Below are 20,206 nucleotides of genomic sequence, written 5' to 3'. Positions count from 1 at the left end.
AATTCATCAATCCCTTGATGAGCCAAGTAGCAAGTTAAACCAAATGGGACTACAAAACACACAAAAGACAAATAGTAAATGAACTTTAAGCTAACACTTGCTGACTCTCACAGTAGCTAATCTGACTTGTGGATATGTCCTTTATCCTAGTGACCATGTACTGTGCTCATCTGAAGAATTCTATTAGATTTTCTTAGTTTATAGGCTTGCTCTTACAACACTGCCCTCTGACATATAAATAGCAGTCAAGACTCCAAAGAAAAGCTCACAGAAAACTGTGCAGATGCATTATTGATTGCTGTATCCTTCTTCATATGAAAAAAATGAAATAGTTAACAATACAGACTTCTACAATGAATTTTACAGTGTCAGTTAACAGGCATCCTCAGTTGACTCTTCATAACAAAATGTCATACAAGCAACATTATCCCTACAGGTCTATAATTTTGCTAAAGCTGTAACACTGTTGTATTCCTGGGTAATGGATTAGGAGTTCACACCTTTTAAAATCTCTTTTGTACTAATTTTACCTACCAGAATTTTATTCAGTGCTTCTAAACAATTTTAAAGCTAGAGTTGCAGATTATTTTCTGTAAGTTGTTTCTCTGAAGTATGTTACCACTGTTATGTTTACACCACCACGACACCTGTAAATACTCATTTTCAAGACAAATGGTTTCAGTATCAGAAACAGCTATCACAATTTGTCAAGAGCACTGAGCGTGTTCCTCTTTGCTGAACAATAGCTTAAAAAGGGGAGTTCAACCTTCTCTGCAGGAGATTAGTCATAACACCACTAGGAACAAGGCTACACTTCAGCCAAGAGAATCACAATACAAAATACAAGCTGAGAATCAAAGCTGTCCATAAAAATCCCAACAAGCCCTCAAATACTAACTTAAAAAAAAAAATAAATAATTGCCTAAGTGTAGTGAGACAGGACCAGGTGCCCTGAGTTATTGATGAGTGGGTGTGGGTTCACCTGTGTCTGGCCTCCCTCCTGAGCATGTGCAGGAGATGGGGGCCAATAAGAGAGCAGCTGACACCCACGGAGGGGGCTCTCACTCTTCAGTGAGGATGGAGAAGCCCACAGCTCGAGGAGCCCCAGGAGCAGGCAAGAAGGGGTAGATCCCGAGGCCTCAGGAACAGCCCTAGGACATCGTCCAGGAATGGGCTAAACCCCGAGGCCTCAGGATCAGCCCTAAGAGCAAGAAGGGCTCCTCCTGCTACACCTAAGGGGATGGAAAGGAGTAAAATGATCTATAAGATGCTGGTATGACACAGTAAGATGCTTATATTTTTCATGACATCATTTTTCCAATGGCACAAAAGGAATTCTCCCCTCTGTTCCTCTCTATATAGTACAGGAGCATTTTTACTTAAAAACAGGATTAACATCAACCATCACATCGCAGATGGTATTTGAACCCTTTTTTAGGTAAAAGCTTCACACAGAAGACATTTTTTTTTCTGGTGTCAGTCATGTGGTATTTTCTGCAATAATTTTGTTCTGTTACAGTTGATATTACACAGACAAAACCGAGTCAAGGGGGCAAAATGATGCACATGCTGTTATTTAAGACAAGACCAAAAAAACGCAAAAATAAAAAAGAAAAAAAAAACAGACGGAAAGCCACCTGATAAACTGAACTCATGCAGTGCAAAGAAAAATGGCTTCTGTTGGTTTAACCTAACAATTGGTGAATTCTACTAGATATCTAGATTGTAAACATTTTGGTTATAATTCAGAAACTCAGTTTGCTCATCAGTCTAATGCTCCATTATTCACACTGAGAGTCAGGTTGTTGTTTGTTTTGGGTTTTTCCCTATTCCCCTAACACCCACATTTGAAGGAATGAAGATGTTATTTCATGAATTTCAAGAAAATGTACTTCCTTTACCCAAAGTATTCAAATGTAACTTTCTTTAATCATTCTTGAGCCTAAATTGGTAGTGTGAAAACTACATCTCAACAGAAAATAAGAAAATTTTAAAATCTGATGATAACCCAGCCAGTGAGGCTGAAAAGTAGCACAGCACAGCTTATGTATATTGTCAATGAGTAGGGACATCTTCCCAGCTCATCCCTTTAGGAGTGCTGCCAGGAAAATTCATTAATGTAATATAATACATTACAAAACTTAAAGTATTTCTTTTGCATTAATCTCCCTGCAGATTAATTTAATACAAGTACAAAGTACTTTAGTCACACTGATTAGGGTGGGAATTTTAATTACTACTTCAGTCACTGGTCCAAAGTATAGGTCCAGGGTATCCCATAGTGAAAACATTATGTTTTGGAAGGGACCTGGGGAGGTGACATTCCTTGGGAGAGAAGTGGAATTGTTCAGTTTACATTATGTGATATCTGTCTATGGATTCACCCATCCACCCACCATTTTGAACTAGGAGTCTTTGGCACAACTAGAAACACTGCAACTGCAGGTCTTGGAGTCTCTTTGGCATTTCTGGTGTGAAATTAATGAGCCTCAGGCCTCAAAGTGCCTACAGAATCACATTACCACGCTCTTCAAACACAGAGCATGTGGTTTTTTTTTTGCTTCTGATCTTTTGTTTACTAAGTTACACCACTGTTTTTTGACTACTTGTTTCTCCACCATTAGGCTTGCACTTAAATGCTACCTTTGTTTGCAGCCCTATCTTGATGTTTCTCCTGACAGATTACCTACAGGCAGGGGAATATAAACACCTGACAGTGATGAGCTTCACTCCAGTTCACATCACATTTTGTTACATTTCTCAGCCTGCCAATTAAGTCTGAAGGGATGAAGCTACTGCAATTTGACAGTCACACAGCAACCTCTTAAGATACATCAAAAAAGAGCATTTGATGCACTGTAAATCATAATCAGATGCCAATTTAACTTAAGTTATTCCCTGGTGAGGCACACACTTGCTTTGATTCAGCTGCTTTACCTTTTTGGTCTTTTAAGCTAAATGCATCACAAAGCCTGATGCTTTCAATGATTCATGCTGGGGTCTAAGGCACTCCTACAAACAGGTGAGAAATTATTTCCACAAACAAGTTTTATTAAAATAGTAGAGAAGGGACTGATTATAAACGGACACAAACTTCACCTCCTTGTGGCAGAGGAGTGACTAAATTTTTTTTTAGCAAGAACCTGCCATATACATTTCCATACTTAAAGCCCCATACAACAAGAAAAAAAAACCTCACTCACTTCCACGTGGCAGAGGAAAGACACTGTAGACAGAAAATAATAAAGAACTGTACAAAGGAATATTTAACACTCTACATTTCCCATCAAATAATATGATGTAAACTTGAAAAACAGTTATTGCAAGCTATCCTTCCATTCCAATAAGGAAAGAATTTTTAGTATCATAGAGAGATCCAATGCCACATATTATCAATTCTGTCTAATGCTATATTGAATTAAAAGTTATCTTAAAATTGAATAAGTATTCATCAGATACCACTTCTTTACTTAAAGAGAAATTACTGTTTCCTGCATGTAACTGTGGATGGGGAGATCTGTTGGCAGAGTGGACTTGGCTTCCCAGTCTAAGTAGCAAAGGAGTTGCAGAATTCTTGTTTTGAGTGGAAAGAATGGTCCTTTGAGTAAGACACAGGTCAGTGAGGAATGACTAACAGCTGGAAATTGAAACCAGGAAAAGCAGAATCACCTCCCCAGTCTAAGAGCGGAACACGCAGTATCACCAATGCAGTGAAAATATCTCAAGCCTCTTCCTGTGAAAGGAAGATAACACCATATCATCCTCTAGGAGTGCTGGGAGGATTAGTGTTTGCAAGAGCCCCAGCACCTCAGAATTAATATTTATGATCATCAGTCTCCTCAAATTTGCATGCTGAATCCATCTAGGTGATATGCGAGTACCATTTGTGTTTGCAGTACTGATATACCAAAAAAATGACAGCTTCATAACATGTTATTTTTTTCCCCCAATTAATTTCATTTACTCTAAGGACCTCTTTCTGTCTAAGAGGTGCATACTGCTTTATAGAATAGATTAAACCCAATAATAATGTTGGTTTAATTTATGGACAGATAATTCTGCATATTTTTTTCTTGTCACAATAAGGAATTATCACTTTGCCAACAAATTTGCATTCATCCTCACGCATCACAGAATAATTATGGAAATCAGATGAAGCTACTGGATCAACCACTTTGTGGTTGCAGAGGGATAAAGATATTCAAAAGAGAGAACTGGAACAAAAAGCCTGAAGAATTAATAACTTAAAGGTTTGTACATATTATTAATTCAAAATGTTTAGAAGCATTGCAATAAACATCAAATATACAAACTTGCAACTGAACACATGTCCCAAAGAATATAGCAGAACAAGCAAAATAATGAAGCTACCAAGAAGACACAAGTACCATTCTGGTCATTAATTCTGACAAATCTCTTACTACCACAGCTCAAGGCTTTGCTGCTCAGAACTAGGGGTGAGCAAAGAAGATGGCTTATGGTCTACCTGTTTCGTGTCTGTGCATAGGAAAGGAATATATGAAGTGTTTGTCATTTCCATGTGACAGGAAAACTGTTTCTTATCAAAATTTAATTCTCTATTGGACAACTAGAATTAAGTAGTTATATTCAACAAACTCCTTTCTGCTCCACAAAATCCCTCTTCTTAGTGCTGCTTGATGAGCACAGAGAAGCGAATGCGCATCCAGAACTGCTTGCAGAGAGCTGCTAGTCTATTGACCTTGAAAATAAAGGAATATTTATTTTATGGCTGAATATTTGCTCCAACAAAGAATAAGGATCTATAGCAATCCAAACAATCACACAGAAATATTAATAAGTCAACATTATACATCTAGTTATCCGCTCAAGCAACATCTTAACTTCACCCTGCTTCAAAATTGCAATACCAGGAAAAAAAAAAAGTATATTTGAATGGTAACTTTTGTATGGATGCAGAACTCTTAAATTTTTAGCACTACTATGCCACTGTTAAAGTATTACTCTCTTTAGAATCTTCACTGTCACCAGTTTTCTTCCTGTTTACCTTTTTCATGTTTTCAATTGCAACTCTTTTTATAAGATATGTAAGTATACCCCACAGATGTTCAGTCAGTGCATGTTTCCAAGGCATTTTAAATTTGATGCAGACATTGCAGCCTGTGAAGGGGATGAGGCTCCAAGAACTTTAGCAAAAAAAAAAATTCAGCAATAATATTTGCTTGACATTGCTTGTAGAAACTTGATATTTAACTGGCCTTGAAACTGAAACTTATTTCTATTTATGCTTTATTGAAATGAAGTTGTTATTTGTAAAGATTTGCTCTGTAAAGGTATGCAGAGAATTATGTGCTTTTGTCTCTCTTCTCTATCTCCTCCTTTCAAAACCTAAAGGAAGGAGTAGATATTTCTGGTTTCATGGTATACAGGACATCTTCTTCAATTAACGAATCCAAGTCACATGCAGACATGATCAAACTTGGCCATAAAAGTAGTTTATTTTCTATGTGGGTGTGAAAACAGAATTGATGGCAGACACAGAGAGCATGTTGGTAGAAAGACAACTCATTTTCCAGACTCAGTTCACAGGCCAGGATAAACTAAGACCTGAAAGAAGTTATTAGGTCAAGGAAAAGCTGGGCAAGTGTGTGTATATATATATATATATATATTTATTTATTTATTTCCATTAAGCTCTATTTTGATTATGCTATTCTTGGTCACTCCATTTCATATTGCTCAAAGCATAGCAGAAGAATATCAGAACCATATTGTAAAGTACAAGACAGAAAACCACCTTTATCCTGGCCCAAACCAAGACACATATCCACACCTTGTTGGATGAACTGATGCAAATACTACTGATGAAACAGGTTATGTGGTTCTACCCAGACTTGATGGCAGAGCACTGTTCCTTAGGAAAAGTGCACAGAGATACTGAGAAAAAGGAAAAGAGAATGAATAACTGCATAGATGGTTCTTGAAATAGGACCTCTAACACCCACTTCTACCTTCAGGTTAAATTCAGTGAGTTGCAGATATGATATACTAATATGATAAATACTGTGAAACAACTTCTATTTTCTCAGAAATTACAAAATTGAAGGCTTTCATCAAAACCAGAAAGCTGTTGTGGTGCCATTACTTTTGGAAGTCTGTGCTACACCAGTAACATGTAGGGAGCCGTAGAAAAAGCAAATACTAATTCAGAAAATAAAAGTAAAGAGTAGGAGGAATTGATTAAACCACTCAAGAAAGATGAGAGACTGCTCTACAACAAGCTGGAGACTGGGGTGGGTGTACATTATGACAGGTGGGTTTGAGTGAATCATACTTCTGTAACTTGATTTATTTTAGTAGAAATTTAAAAAAAAATTATTTCTGATATAAACAAAAACCGTAGAGGTTTCAGAGCTTCTATGCTGCTCAGTGGAGGCAGAAATTCAGGTGGAGAGCAGCATGAGAGAGAAAAGAGTGCTCGTGGAAGAGGTTTAATTTATCCTTGCCTGTGTTTGCCCATGGGTCATAATGTCTATGTGATTGTCTCAGAGGCTGCTTTGAAACAAAAAAAAAAAAAAAGGAACAATATATTAGAATAGTCTTCTTCAAAGGAGTGATAGCAAATGCTTAAAGTATTTGAAAGCATTTAAGGAAGAGAGGGTAAACAAGCTGGCTGTGGGTCAGCTTGGGTGTCAGTCGTTTCTGACCAAAGCAGACAAAGGCCTCACTCTTCAACAAACACTATCAAGCCACATTCTCAAAGATAAGTTGTGTTGGCCAACCAGTGATCATTATTGTGACTGTCACATTGATTATTCCAAACATGTGCACTTAAAATGTTAATCTGAGTATTGACAAGAGGGAAAATTTACCTCTTATTGAAGCTGTATGCAGCCATGTCATGAGCTGACAGAGTCATGCCCATTACTGACTGCCAAGATCTTCATTTATGGGACCTGTAGAGCTACTGGATGAATGCCAGAACTATTAGTGTAGACCTAATTTAGTATAGATCTATACCTGATTAGACCTATAGCATTGGTCTAATGCTAATAGACCAATAATGCTATATTGGTCTAATACTTCTAAGGACTGTTAACTTCTGCTGCTTATGCTGACACTTCCATTTCTTCCTCAGGGAATTAGCATCAGGAGTATTAATTACAGGAGTCAGAAAACAGTAAGATAATAAATGCTGAAGGAAATTCTCAGTTTACTCAAAGCAGAAAAAGAATGTAAGGATGTTTTTTCTTATGTTTAATGCCAATAAGCAAGGCATGGTTAAGATTAATAATGGAATGAAACATTGCAATAATAAATTACTATTATGGTTACCATTTACAACTTGGTTGTGGCTAATAAGCAGTGAGACTGCTGTACATTGTAAAACATAATGCATAAATGTATAAGTCTACTTTTGTGCTAAATGACTGTCACAGATCCCTTCTTAAAAATGTCTATCATATTTTAGAAAAACTTTAAAAAAATTAAATATTATAATAAAGCACTGTATAATGAGAAGGAGTACAAAACAGGTTCTAAAAAAACAGCAGGTGAGACACATTGCTTGCTAGGGTGACCTTTTGGAAATATCTCCTCTGATGATGTTCAAAGTGAGAGGCAAGACTATCTTTAATTACAGCTTAGGAGCATAGATATGACTATTCATAATTAGAGGTCACTTCATCTTGTGTCAGGTACAGTTTTGCTATTATGGCACAGAGTAACATCAGTTAAGGTTGTGTGACAAATACCATTCTGCTCTGCTGTATTTCCACTTCTTAATTCTGAAATTTTTCAACTGTGACATAACTTTTCCCCCAAGATAAGGCTCTAATTCCTCATTTAATATTATACAGGGACAGAAGGATAAACTTCTGTTCAAAGCAATATTCCTCCCTACGGGAAAGTTTGGGTGCAAAACCACGAATGAAGATGTTCCTTTGTGAGAGAAAAGAAAAAAATCAACTTTTTTCCCATTAAACAGAAAAACATCTTCCTTTTTTAAGTAGCTTCAGCCATGGGAAAAAGCAGAGGACTGAAAGCTGAAATTTGACATCAAAATAACCCTCACTAAAAAGAAATTCTTATGAGTATTTTATCAAAAATTGGTTTAGAAAAGCTCTCCAAAAGTGCACTGGCTGTGTACATGTCTGAACAGGATTTGTTTCTAAGCTTTTAAAGAGCACAGCTAGAGAAGACTGCTCCAAATGTATGTGTGTTGGTAGCTCCACAGGGAGAAGGAAACTTAAAGCCACACAAAAACTTCAGTTTACTTCTGGTACTGGGCAAAGTTCCTCAAGTGAAACCAACTTCCATTGCTGTTCCACTATTTATTACAGTTGTCAAATGAAAGTTGATCAATAGAATTCATGATACATCTATGTTTTAATTTTATTCGGTTGTTTTAGGATTTAACACCATTAGAGTTAGATACCCTTATTTCTTACCCAAACGTTTCTATTCCTTTTGCTGCGTGTCACTGACAGTCCTTTAAAGGGCCTGTGTTAACATAAAAACCCCATAAAGATCCCATTAAAATAATGGTATTCAAGGGACTAAGGTGGAGCATCTGTGGCTGTACTGGAGAGTATTTCCCAAAATATTCCTGACTATGGTCTCACATGATTTGGATCTTTCTGAGAGCACACATCCCAGCTTGCACAACGCACTGTGAAAATGGTGAGTTCAGAGTTACCAGAGCTGAGATGCAACATGCAAGCACTCCCCTAAGAATCTTGCTTCTGATTGAGGCTAAATTCAAAATCCTAAAAATGTTTTTGAACAAGGTTCCCTTTCACACGTATAGGCCACCTAGCCTGTGGGATTAAAACCCACAAGCATCTGCTTTGGTGAAGTTTGGTATCATACAAATACCATGACAGGATTTGCATTCTTTCATTCTGCAGAAATGCAGAATTTGTTTTAAAGATGAATTCAAAAGACCAGCGAAAGGACAGTTCTCCATCTTGGTATAAAACCAGGTGCGACTGGGTTGGGTGCCCCCAAACCAGGGGCTTGGTTTCATTTCACAGTCTAATATAAAAAGCTCATTAATTCAGATATCTTCAACTATCCCAAAGAGACATGGCTTTTATACTGCCCTGCTTCATTACATCTGTGTTTTCAGAACCACAGAATGGAATTTTGTTTTCAATTCTCATATCTAGAGCAAGGAGAGGGGCAAAGGTTATTATCAGGTTGCTAAGGGAAATGCATCATCTCATCATCCAAATCCAATATTATAGACTGACAGTATTTGGAGAGGGATATGGCTTGTAAAACCAGTCATTCACATTACTACTGGAACAATATTGCTTTCTCTTGGAGTGAGTCATAGAATCATAGAATCATAGAATTGGCTGGGTTGGAAGGGACCTCAGAGATCATCGAGTCCAACCCTTGAACCACCGTTGCGGTTGCTAGACCATGGCACTGAGTGCCACATCCAGTCTTTTTTTAAATATCTCCAGGGACGGAGAATCCACTACTTCCCTGGGCAGCCCATTCCAATGACGGATCACTCTTTCCGTAAAGAAATTCTTTCTAATATCTAACCTAAACTTCCCCTGGCACAACTTAAGTCCATGCCCTCTTGTCTTGTTGAAAGTCATTTTGCAAAAGAGCCCAACCCCCACCTGGCTACACCCTCCTTTCAGGTAGTTGTAGAGAGCGATGAGGTCTCCCCTGAGCCGCCTCTTCTTTAGGCTGAACAACCCCAGTTCTCTCAGCCTCTCCTCGTAGGGTCTATGCTCGAGTCCCTTCACCAGCCTGGTTGCCCTCCTTTGGACCTGCTCCAGAACCTCGATATCCTTCCTGAACTGGGGGGCCCAGAACTGGACACAGTACTCAAGGTGTGATTCTGTTACATTTTATATTACTTTTTTTCCACTAAGGGCATTGGCTCTGAGATGTATTAGACATTTTCCTGGTTTGGCCTCCATTTTACTTGAATTCTGAAGAAAATACTTCCCATTTTGAAAACCAACTGAAAAATGAAAGATTATTTAATGTTTCCTGTCCTTTTTTTTTTTTTTTTTTCCAGTTTCTTGTGCCATTTTCTACTATAAAATATAAAGGAAGGAGACTCTTAATATGAAGAAACACCTTCATTTTTTTATTAGAGAAACTATTCCACTTCAAAGAAGTAAATTACAACCCATTTAGAGCTATATAAGCACCATTCCCTTTAACAAATAAAGGCTCTACAGTGTATTTGTCAGAGTGCTCTTGATGCAAATCCAGCAGTGTTTGCTTACTCCAGATAAGAAATTCAGCATGAGACTTTATTGAAAATATTTCAAGCTAGATTTGCTTATCTCTCACACCTTTACCTGAGCAGCCCCTTTCTTTCTATGAGACATATCTTTATGTGACATATCTTAGTGGTTTTTCAGGCACAGAGAGAAACAGCACTACTGAATCTGCCCTATAACCTTGATCAGACTTCATTGTGCTTTTACGGTGGTTTCCCAAGGAATGTGTGTTCTAGGATCCTGGCACAACCATGCTCAATTTCAGAGGAATCTGATTGACAGATAAGTATTAAGCCCCAAAAGAGGAAGGAGAAACAGTGAATAGCTGGCCATGGATACCCCATCTGTACCTTCACTGATGAAACCACTAAGCAAGAACAGTCTTTAACCATTTTAGGAACAGAAATCAGGTTGGTTATCAACTCTAGGGTACAACTCTTACACATACATATAAAAGAGAGGGGAGGGAGAAAAAAAAACAAACATCAAACCAAAAAAACCCAAACAAGCTTTTTATGGGGTTGGTGAGGTCCAAAGGAGGTTGGCATTTCCTGCTCTGGAGGCTTGTGCAAGAAAAACATAAAACACATCATCCAACTTCATGAATTCTAATTCCTCAGCTTTAATTCAGCATCACCACAACTCAAGCTACTGTCTTCACGCAGTAGGTGGAATCTTACTGGGGAAAGGGGAAATTTTAAAAGGGGTATTGGCTTGTCCACAGTATGACACACGTTTGAGACAATGGTGAAAAAAAAAATTAAGTTCCATCTTTCTTGTCTAAGCAAGCAACTTGGCAAGGCAACCACTCTGCTTGCAGCCAAAGCACCACTCTGAATACCTGGGTGGCCTTAGGACCTCTTCCAAGAGTCAGGCTCTGTCTAAGGCCATTCTGTGTCCTAGGTTTGGATATCATTTTCAAGTGAAAAAGTGACATATAACCACTTGTTCCTCATCTTAAACCTTACAAAGTCGCACATACTATCCCAACATTTATCATGAAAATCAACTAAAATGGCAGGCCTGTGGCATACAATGTATTTATGAAAAACTTTACTGGCACATCATTAATGTCTCCTATATCTTTGTGGTAGCTACTTGATTCATTAAAATATGTACTTGAAATGCAATATGAAGAGAAATCCCTTGATGAAAACTGGTATAACCACATATACAGGAATGCACATCCCAAAATGTATCACCAGCAGATGATATGGGTACAAACACAGTCTTATAAATAATGGCTTATAGCTCCTGTCTACTGCAAAAATAATTCTCAAAACTAATGATGTTTTATCCTAGGCATTTCTTGAAAAGTGTATGGAAAATATGTAAGAACATTTGTCGATATCATAGTAATTATAAGAAAACGAAGCGGTAATAATAGCACTTTGTAGTACACCAGCCAATATCAATATATAATATTTAATAAATTAGTTAACTGTACCTTGAAAAATAATGGCTCCTCAGGAAGAGGGCTAACAGGGAGTGAGGTGGTGCTACTAGCTGGACTCATGTCTGCACTCTGAAAAAAAAGCATACAGGAGTTTGTATTTCCAATTCTAAGGACATCTTTTTATGCTTTGGGATTAAAAAGGGGGCTCAAAAAAAAGACTGTAAATCCAACAGAATTAGATCAACAAAGCAACTGCAATCTGTACTGTATTTACCTTTAATTAGTAATAGTATTTCATTAATAGGTAAGCACTTTGCACTTTATTTTAAATCTACTCCCCATTTAAAGCCTGGAACATATGCACAAATACACAAGCATACTGTGTCTACAAAAGAGTAATACAAGAAGATAAATGAGAACACAATTCTTTATTTCTTTTTAATGATCCAATAATAAAGTTTGTTGGTGAAATTAATGGGAAAAAAGATATTGCAGGAAAATATTTGGATCAAAGTTTTAAAAAAGATCACTTTCACATGAATCAATATATCTTACAAGGAAGCACTAATACCTGAAAAGAAACAGTGAACAGGATAGTTAGTAATGAGAATAACTCAGTGTACATCAGTGGACCCATCCAGCCAAAATGCTTGCAAGATTGATCTACCACCCACATTTTTTAGGTAGTATTTTATTAACCTGTTGGTTAAGATAGTCATCATTTTTGTAGATGAGACAGATATGAAATGAAGTGTAGAAACTCTTAAAAATTTGGAACCATAACAATAACAGAACAAGATCTGGATTGAAAGAAAATAAACAATACCAAGGTTGTTATGAAGAAAACCAGAACATATGATACTTTTCAGAAAAAAGGCCTTAAGTGCTAAAATGTAAATATCCACCACTAACACCACCAATAAAACAGAAATGATTCAATGGTAAGTATAAAAAAATTAATTTAGCACAGGCCAGAAGTTCATTTCCTTTTCACACTGGCATTCTAACAGGATGATTTAATGAATTCAACTTATTCAATTAACTGATCAGATGTCTGGTTCACATCTCTACAAGTCTATTATGATCCCTTAGATACACCCAAACCTACAAGTGAAGAACAGTTCTACTCTGACAGTTCACTCATCACAAGATGTTTATGCAGAGATGCAGGATTTTATTCAACCAACTGGTACAGGGTGAAAACTGAGATGAAATTTTGAGTACCAAATCTCTGTGTCAGATCTGAAATAGAGGGCACAGACTTCAAAGTTAACAACCACTGAGAAAATCACTAAGGTTAATCATATGCATATCAGTTACACCACATCTGAAAGAAAAAATAATTGTTACTTGCAAAATAAAAAGGATGAAAATGAAAGGAGGAAGGAGGGGGCCATGGTAATTATTTCTTAAGAAAAAGAGAGACACAGGTAGTTTATAACCCATGGAACACAGAGAAGCTGTTGAGGAATAAAGAAGATTACAACCCGTCAGAAAGCCCGTGTCACTGTTGAATCTACTGTTAAAGGTTCAGTTTTTAACACAGACTCCTGCATTTGATCATCAAGGAAACTGATAATATTTATTAAAAGAAAGAAACATAGCTCTTCTAGGTTAAACTCAAAGTGCAGACAAAACTGGAGACCTCTGTGAGAACAAATTGCTTCAAAAGCCAACAGTTCAGCTAAGGACAATTTGTCTTTTAGTTTACACAGAATAGAAGAAAACTAAGAGGGGGGAAAAAACCTCAGAGAGCTGCTTTCCAAACCAAATCATGCACCCTAATTTGCGTGGGAAGGCAGTCTAATTTTTTAAGCATTGAAACAGCCTCACTATGAAATTCTGAAAAGCAATTGGTACCTGTAGGCTCTAAGAGCTGCAAGTACTTCAGTGACAGCTGGAATCTAAGAAAGGTCAGAGAGCCCTGAGGATGCCAAAGTTACTCTGACAAAACTTCTCAGGGCCCATCCATGTGGTAATATCAGAAAAACATGTTCTTTGCTGATGATGGGACATGAGCCAGTCCAGGTCTGGATGCCCTGCTGATGTGACATCATACCTGAATTAGACAGGCTGCTGAGAGATGGGGGATATGAGTAGGGACATTGTGACTAAATAGCTCCTGGATTGCAAATGGTTTGTGTGTGTCCAGAGAGAAGCACTGGTAAAAAAGCCTGGGTCTGGCTCCATCTGTCCACATATACACATCCTCAGTGGCCCCTTCAACAACTTCAGTAATTTTCCTCTCTAAGGAACACAGCACAGCTTCTCTGCGAGTGTTAATTAATTAAATCCAGTGGTGCTAACACAGTTTATTATAGCAGAGGATTGACTAAGTACTGAAAGGACTGTTCCTCGAGCTATTTAAAAAAAAAACAAAAAACCCTTTGTAACTAATCAGTGCTTTGAGAGAAGTTACCACTTTGCCCTCCTGAAAGGATATATTAACAATTTCAAACAACCTCCCACCTATATGTACCATCCAGGGGGTATAATCACAGTTTGCAGCCTACAGCTCCCTATACACAGAAAACCTCTGCCTCTGTGAGGAACTGACCCAGCCAGGACTTTTCATCTGATGTTGCCTGAATCAATTTGTTCTCATAAAAGCAACATCCACTTTAAGACTGGCTCAAAGCTGATAGATTTTTAGTTATAAATTAACTAGAAGATGTTACACCATTAGGCTATAATCATATCTTCTAAGTTACAGGAGATTTGAAGCATAGTTTCTATCGTAATTACGCATATCAGGCAAAATGAGGTAAATTAGGATATCCTCTAATTTTGCTGCACTTTGCTGAGCAAAATATTTCAAATATTTTAAAATGTATTTTTGAAGTATGATGACACCAAACTGGCTTGTGAAGACTGAGCCGTTTCCCTGAGTTCACTGGAAACCACTGAGTGTTCTGGGAGCCACAGAATATTGCAAAGATTTCATCACCTTAACTCTATTTTTTAAATGTCTGAATATCAACCAATTAAAGTACTTATCAGAAAATACTGTCTTGCCTGTGTCAAAAATAACCCTGTGAGCTTTCCTTTCAGTGCTCTGAAGCCCTTTTTAATTTGGAGCAAATGGACATTATTAGAATTTTGCTGATAACTGCTGCAAACTCACAATGATAAATACTCAAGTTTTCTTCTGATTTCTACAGCTGATCAGCCTCAATAGAAATCATACCCATTACTGTGCAACTGAACGGGTACCATGGATTCCCTGCCAGGCTGGGCTAATTGTTAAACATCAGGGGGTAATGTTAAAAATGTGATTAACTCCCAGGAGAGCTACCTTGATAACAAGGAAAAAAAAGAAGGCTAAGAAAGCTTTTCCCACTTCTGCCTATTTTCTGGAGACCCAGGATCAGGATCCCGTTTAGGGACATATTCTCACCATTTTAGCTAGACTAAGAAAAGAGCTCTTTCAGAACCTGTTTCAAAGTACTCATAGGCTTGGTTTTGTTTTGTTTTCTTCTGTTTCTTTTTCATTTGCATACATCTGCCTCAAAAGAGAACATTACCTAAACCTGCATACTTATGTGAATTGTCTAATTGCAAATTAGACAACAGACTCAGTGTTTTTCCAGCAGTACAAAAGATCAAATACGTACATACTGTTAAAACCATGCTACTTTGAAAACCTGTGTCATCTTCCAGTCTTCAGCAACTATTCTGTAAACGAAAACAGATTCACCTCACCATATAAACTGGGATTTTTATCACAACAAACCCTTTCCTTTAATCTGATCTTCTCTGGGAAGAGACCTAGTGTATCAGCCACTGTTAATTGTACCATACAATATGGACCACCCTGTGTACAGCATCCACTGACAAAAGTCAATTTAAATTTGCTACAACTGCTTTTCAACAAGGGTAAATACTGCAATGATAGTTGGCAGACACTGCCTTCTCTGGGGATGAGTATAGCAATTTATTGATCCTAGAAGTTAATACTGATAGAGAAAACCTTCAGTGGATATTAGAGACAGAGAGCAAATAAATCTTCATAATAACTGAAGAAAAGAGATCTGTATATTTTATAGCTTTTTTTAAGTAGTGGATGAGTGTTGAACTGCCTTTGAAGGTGACAGTTTTAGTTGTATCATTTTACAATCTGAAAGCTGAGTAGAACTAAGAAATGAAGTGCAGCCAGCAAGCTCAGTAGTGACATTTTGATATACTGAATGCAATGAAAGACCTGCAAATGGATTTATTAACAATTCTGCACAACATGTTTATGAAATATTATGGTTAAATAGTACTATCCCAGTTTATCAACAAGAGTGAAAAAGAAGGAGAAGTGATTTGCTCAAAACTATGAAGGGATTTAAAAAAAAAAAAAAATTAGTAATAAGGAATTCACTTGTCCAAGCACTCCTATTGTTCATTAAGAACGTGCGATGCTTCTCCACCTGCTTTGAGCACTGTGATTTCTGCAGTTTCTACATTACTTAACATCATGAAGATGTTTTGCTGATGCATACACCTACTGCAAGTAAAATTACTGTAAACAAGTTAGACCAGCCAAAGTAAAATCAGTTTTGTTAAGAGAAAATATCAGACATATGCAATGAGTTTTCATCTCCCCATTCATGTTTAACTTTCTCCAACATCCTCTCTCACTCACTAATAGAAGAGCTTCCTTAAAATGTGTTTGGACCTATTTTCTAACACCTATGAATACATTCCAGGTGCTAATTCATAAACCTATTTCACGTGTCTTTTATTCGTAGGTGTAGTTGACTATGCTTACTAATTAGTAATACATATAATTATGGGCTGGGACATTTGATTACTGTTTTCAGCTCTTTGCCTGATACAAGCTGGCTGCTCCCACAGCTTAGGAGGCTGCATGGGGTTTGCATCTGACCAGGGTTATTTTAACTCTCACTGCAGAGCAGAACCATAAATTATAGCTGCTGTCACTTCTTGCTACCTCTTTTTATGCCAGTATGTGAGGTCTAAATAGACAAGAAGTTTTTAGTCATTAAATTATCCACTGAGTCTCAAACAGCACTTAGGATAGAAGCAGACAGATGAGCTTCAATTCCTGTTACAATCTAAGCAAAGTTGATCACCTGGACTGTGAAATGCCAGTGGGAAAGCTCATCTCATTTAGATAAACTGCTGATCTCTCACTTAACAACCTTTGTACATCTAGTACTGCTTATTTTAGAAGACTCTGAGTTCTTAGGAACTCTGAGCAAACACTTTAAATGCAGTATTTTGAACAATTATTTTTTTTTTCCAGTGAGAAGGGACAAGGGTGAAGGATATTTTTTGACTATTTGTTTCTACTTTTTAAAAACAGCTGGAAAGATGCTCTTTTAGCCTTTTAATTATGCTAAATTAATTATAACTCTCATAACCAGCAAGGAACATAGAGAATATATAATCTGTTCATGGTTTGTTGCAGGGCTACAGTGTTTGATATAGTTCAGACTGATTATATTTTCACCTAAATTTATATTTTTAAAATATTTAAATTACCCAATTTTTTAAAATTTAAGCTACATATCTCTCCTCTCCTTATATTAACTGTAGAAACCTAAGAAAACTAAAGTACCAGGCACAGATTATATTTATTGCTTGCTTTTCACCGTCTAAAAGTGGCAACATGAAAATATCTAACAAACAGACCATCTGGTATCTGGCACAAGGAGAACAATCCTATTAAACATGTTTTTAAATTTGTAAACAAAGTAGAAAGCTGAACTAAGCCTCTAAATAGGGGCTCAAGGAGGTTGCTGGTTAAAAACTGAGTATGGAGAGAAAAAATTGTTTTTATAAGCACATAAGTATAACATTTCTCATAATAGTGACAGATATCACTACACAACTTTTAGATTTATTTAACAGCAAATATTCCTTTCTTCCTCCTCTTTATTTTTACCTTGACTTTTCATCAAGGTAAAATTCTCATCCTTCCAGTTTGTCTTTATTCACCAACTTTCCTTCACTAGACTCATAATAAACAGAGACAGAAGTTTCCTTGGGTCAGAAACTGCCTGGCAAACAGAGGTCAGATGAAGAGTCCATTAATATGTAGGAGAAAACCACTTTTACCTTCTCAAACAGCAAATTCCATTTGAGTTAATCTTTAAAAACACCCTTCACTTCTATCTGCAAGCAGAATGTAATTTCACAAGTAATTTGGACAATGACTTGGAGGTTAACATCTCTTTGAGAAGAGTACAGCAGGATCATCAATGACTGTCAGTGTGTCAGCTGAGGCTGCTCCTGTGACACATGACATTAAATACAATGCCAGTCACATTTTTATCCTAATGTAAACCAGGGGGTGGCTTTCAAGATGCAAACACTTTGTTGACAACATGGAGGAGAACTGATTTCCTTTAGCAAAGCTCCACTCTCTCTTCAGTTTCTATTGTTTCTTCCATACTTCACTGACTGTACTATCCAGCCTTGACATTTTGTTATTGTATATTCTTCCCTAATAATATCATATAACATCAGCTTTTCCTGCTCTTTCAGCAGTCAATTGAGAGAACCAAGTATTCTTTTGGGATTTTAAACCGCAGGTTGCCCATTTCAATTGCTTTTCTTTCCTTGCAGGAGATCTTTCCGGTTCAGATATGGTTCAGATACACGTTTGTTTGGGTTTTTTTCCCCTCAATCTGCATTCACTTTTGTGGCAAACATGATTGTCTCATACAGTAGGTTTCATGATGTTTGTTTTGGTTTTTTCTCAGATCAGTACCAAAGACATTTGCTTTCTTCCAAGCTTGCACTGCAGCACTGCCCATAACTACACTGATATTCCATACTACAGCCAGAGCCTGATGGGGATGAAAATGTCTGGATCCACCCAATAAGTTTATCAGCAAAATATCTCTGGGCTCTCCCAAACTCCTACATCTTCCCTGCGTACAGATCCATCGTTTTTCTGCCCGTCCAAATAAAACACTTAGAAATGAAGTAAGAAATTAATTAAAATAAGAAGGATCAAATCTAGTAACTGAGTTGCCACCTCTGCCTCCCATATTCATGCATGTTCTGCATCATTCTGAATCATAATATCCTGGGATCATGATATAAGCTGGAGCTAAAGAGGATCAGGAACAATTCAATACTTTATAGAAGGTAAAATATACACAGGATATACATTTATATGCTTCTGGATATATAGAAATAACTGTCGTGATGGGTTAGGTAATAAATGGTGCTGAAGACAGGTTGTTCTCTAAGTTGCTCTGACATGTCTGGAGATGGCCAGTGGTGAAGCCAGCCAAGGATTTAGGTGCCAGTTTCAGAAAAACAATTCCCATGCTCACACACTCATGTAATTAACTCCTATTGATGAAGCTCAGAAAGATGGTAATGATCTACAGCCTATGTATGTTTTGTCTAAAAGAGAAAGACAGTTCTTTCAAGGCAAAAACCTATTTGCACTTGCTATTAATGATTAATTTTAAGGTAGAAATTTTTGCATACACTAATCATGTATCCAACAAACTGCACACTTCACTGTTCAGTACATCCCTTTGCACATATATATGGATAGATATAGGTGATATATTGTGCAACACACAATTTTCTGCCTACAGTTTCCCTACCACATGTTGTTTTCATGTGAATGAAGGTTTCATAACATTAATAAAACTTATTTTTTTAATATGAACATAATTAAGGCAGCCTGATTTTCATTTATAGTTGGCTGCTCAATTGCCCTGTTGTGTTTTCCTTTTGTTTTACTTGGTAATCATCAAGAACAACACAGCCATATTTTCATGCTGGTATTTTGAATGTGAGGCTATGTCTTATTTTTCTGACCTCAGATGCCTTCAATTGCTATGCATTTCTCTTTGCACTTTCTAAATGTTGTGACTGCAATTATCCTCACTCCTTCATCAGTTCTCAGAAGGGCTTTTACAATTCCACTATGGACTCACTTTGTAGAGGGTATTTCAACTTATTTAGATGCAGAGGCTTCACTCAAAACTCTTGAATTCCCCAACAGCAGCTTAAAGGAAACATGTTCAACATCTGTATGTGTCTGGTGCTAACTTAAGATAGATTTCTTTGGGGTTTTTCTTCCCAATGCAAGAAAAGAAGCCAGTGACAGCTAACAATTTGAAATATGCTTTCCCTGGCTGAAGCACTTCTGTGTGATGTTGTTGGAAAGAAAAGGTTAACGTTTTGTAAGTAGGTTTTGCCATATTATTTTCTTCAGTGTTTTCAATAGTAACATTCTTTAATATTCCTAGCAAGCTGAATCCCTTTGTGTAATAGAAGGCAATATTTCAGCTCCTGACATGTAGAAATTCTGATTATTATAGACCAAGTTTCCAAGCATGTTAAGCCTGCTTTTTTATTGAGCAAGTGGGTTTCCAAGTGTAGTTAGTCATGACAGAACAAATATTCCTTGATTTTGTAAATATGTGGTATGCTGAATTTCTACCTCCAGACAGCAACTTTTATTCTTAAAGGAAAGACTAGGAAGTTTGAGGCATAAAGGGAACTTCCACACCCACCCTGGCAGAGGGTTCAATAGAAATTACCCCAAGTGCAATAAGATTTGTAGCTCTACTTGGTCTTTTCCCCTTCTCTG

General features: G+C 37.1%; 1 protein-coding gene across 1 annotated transcript in view; it reads right to left on the bottom strand.

Moving 5' to 3' along the window:
- CCSER1 (coiled-coil serine rich protein 1) overlaps positions 1-20,206 on the bottom strand; it is a 630,536-nt gene that overhangs the window by 325,225 nt on the left and 285,105 nt on the right. The window contains exon 7 of the mRNA XM_030449910.1: positions 11,683-11,760. Within this exon, the coding sequence (XP_030305770.1) occupies positions 11,683-11,760 (78 nt within the window). The remainder of the gene's footprint in view (positions 1-11,682; positions 11,761-20,206) is intronic.

This window comes from Calypte anna, chromosome 4A (assembly GCF_003957555.1).
Source record: "Calypte anna isolate BGI_N300 chromosome 4A, bCalAnn1_v1.p, whole genome shotgun sequence".
Classification (NCBI taxonomy): Eukaryota; Metazoa; Chordata; class Aves; order Apodiformes; family Trochilidae; genus Calypte; species Calypte anna.
Note: the sequence above shows the minus strand (reverse complement) of the source record. Positions and strands in the feature narration are given on the sequence as shown.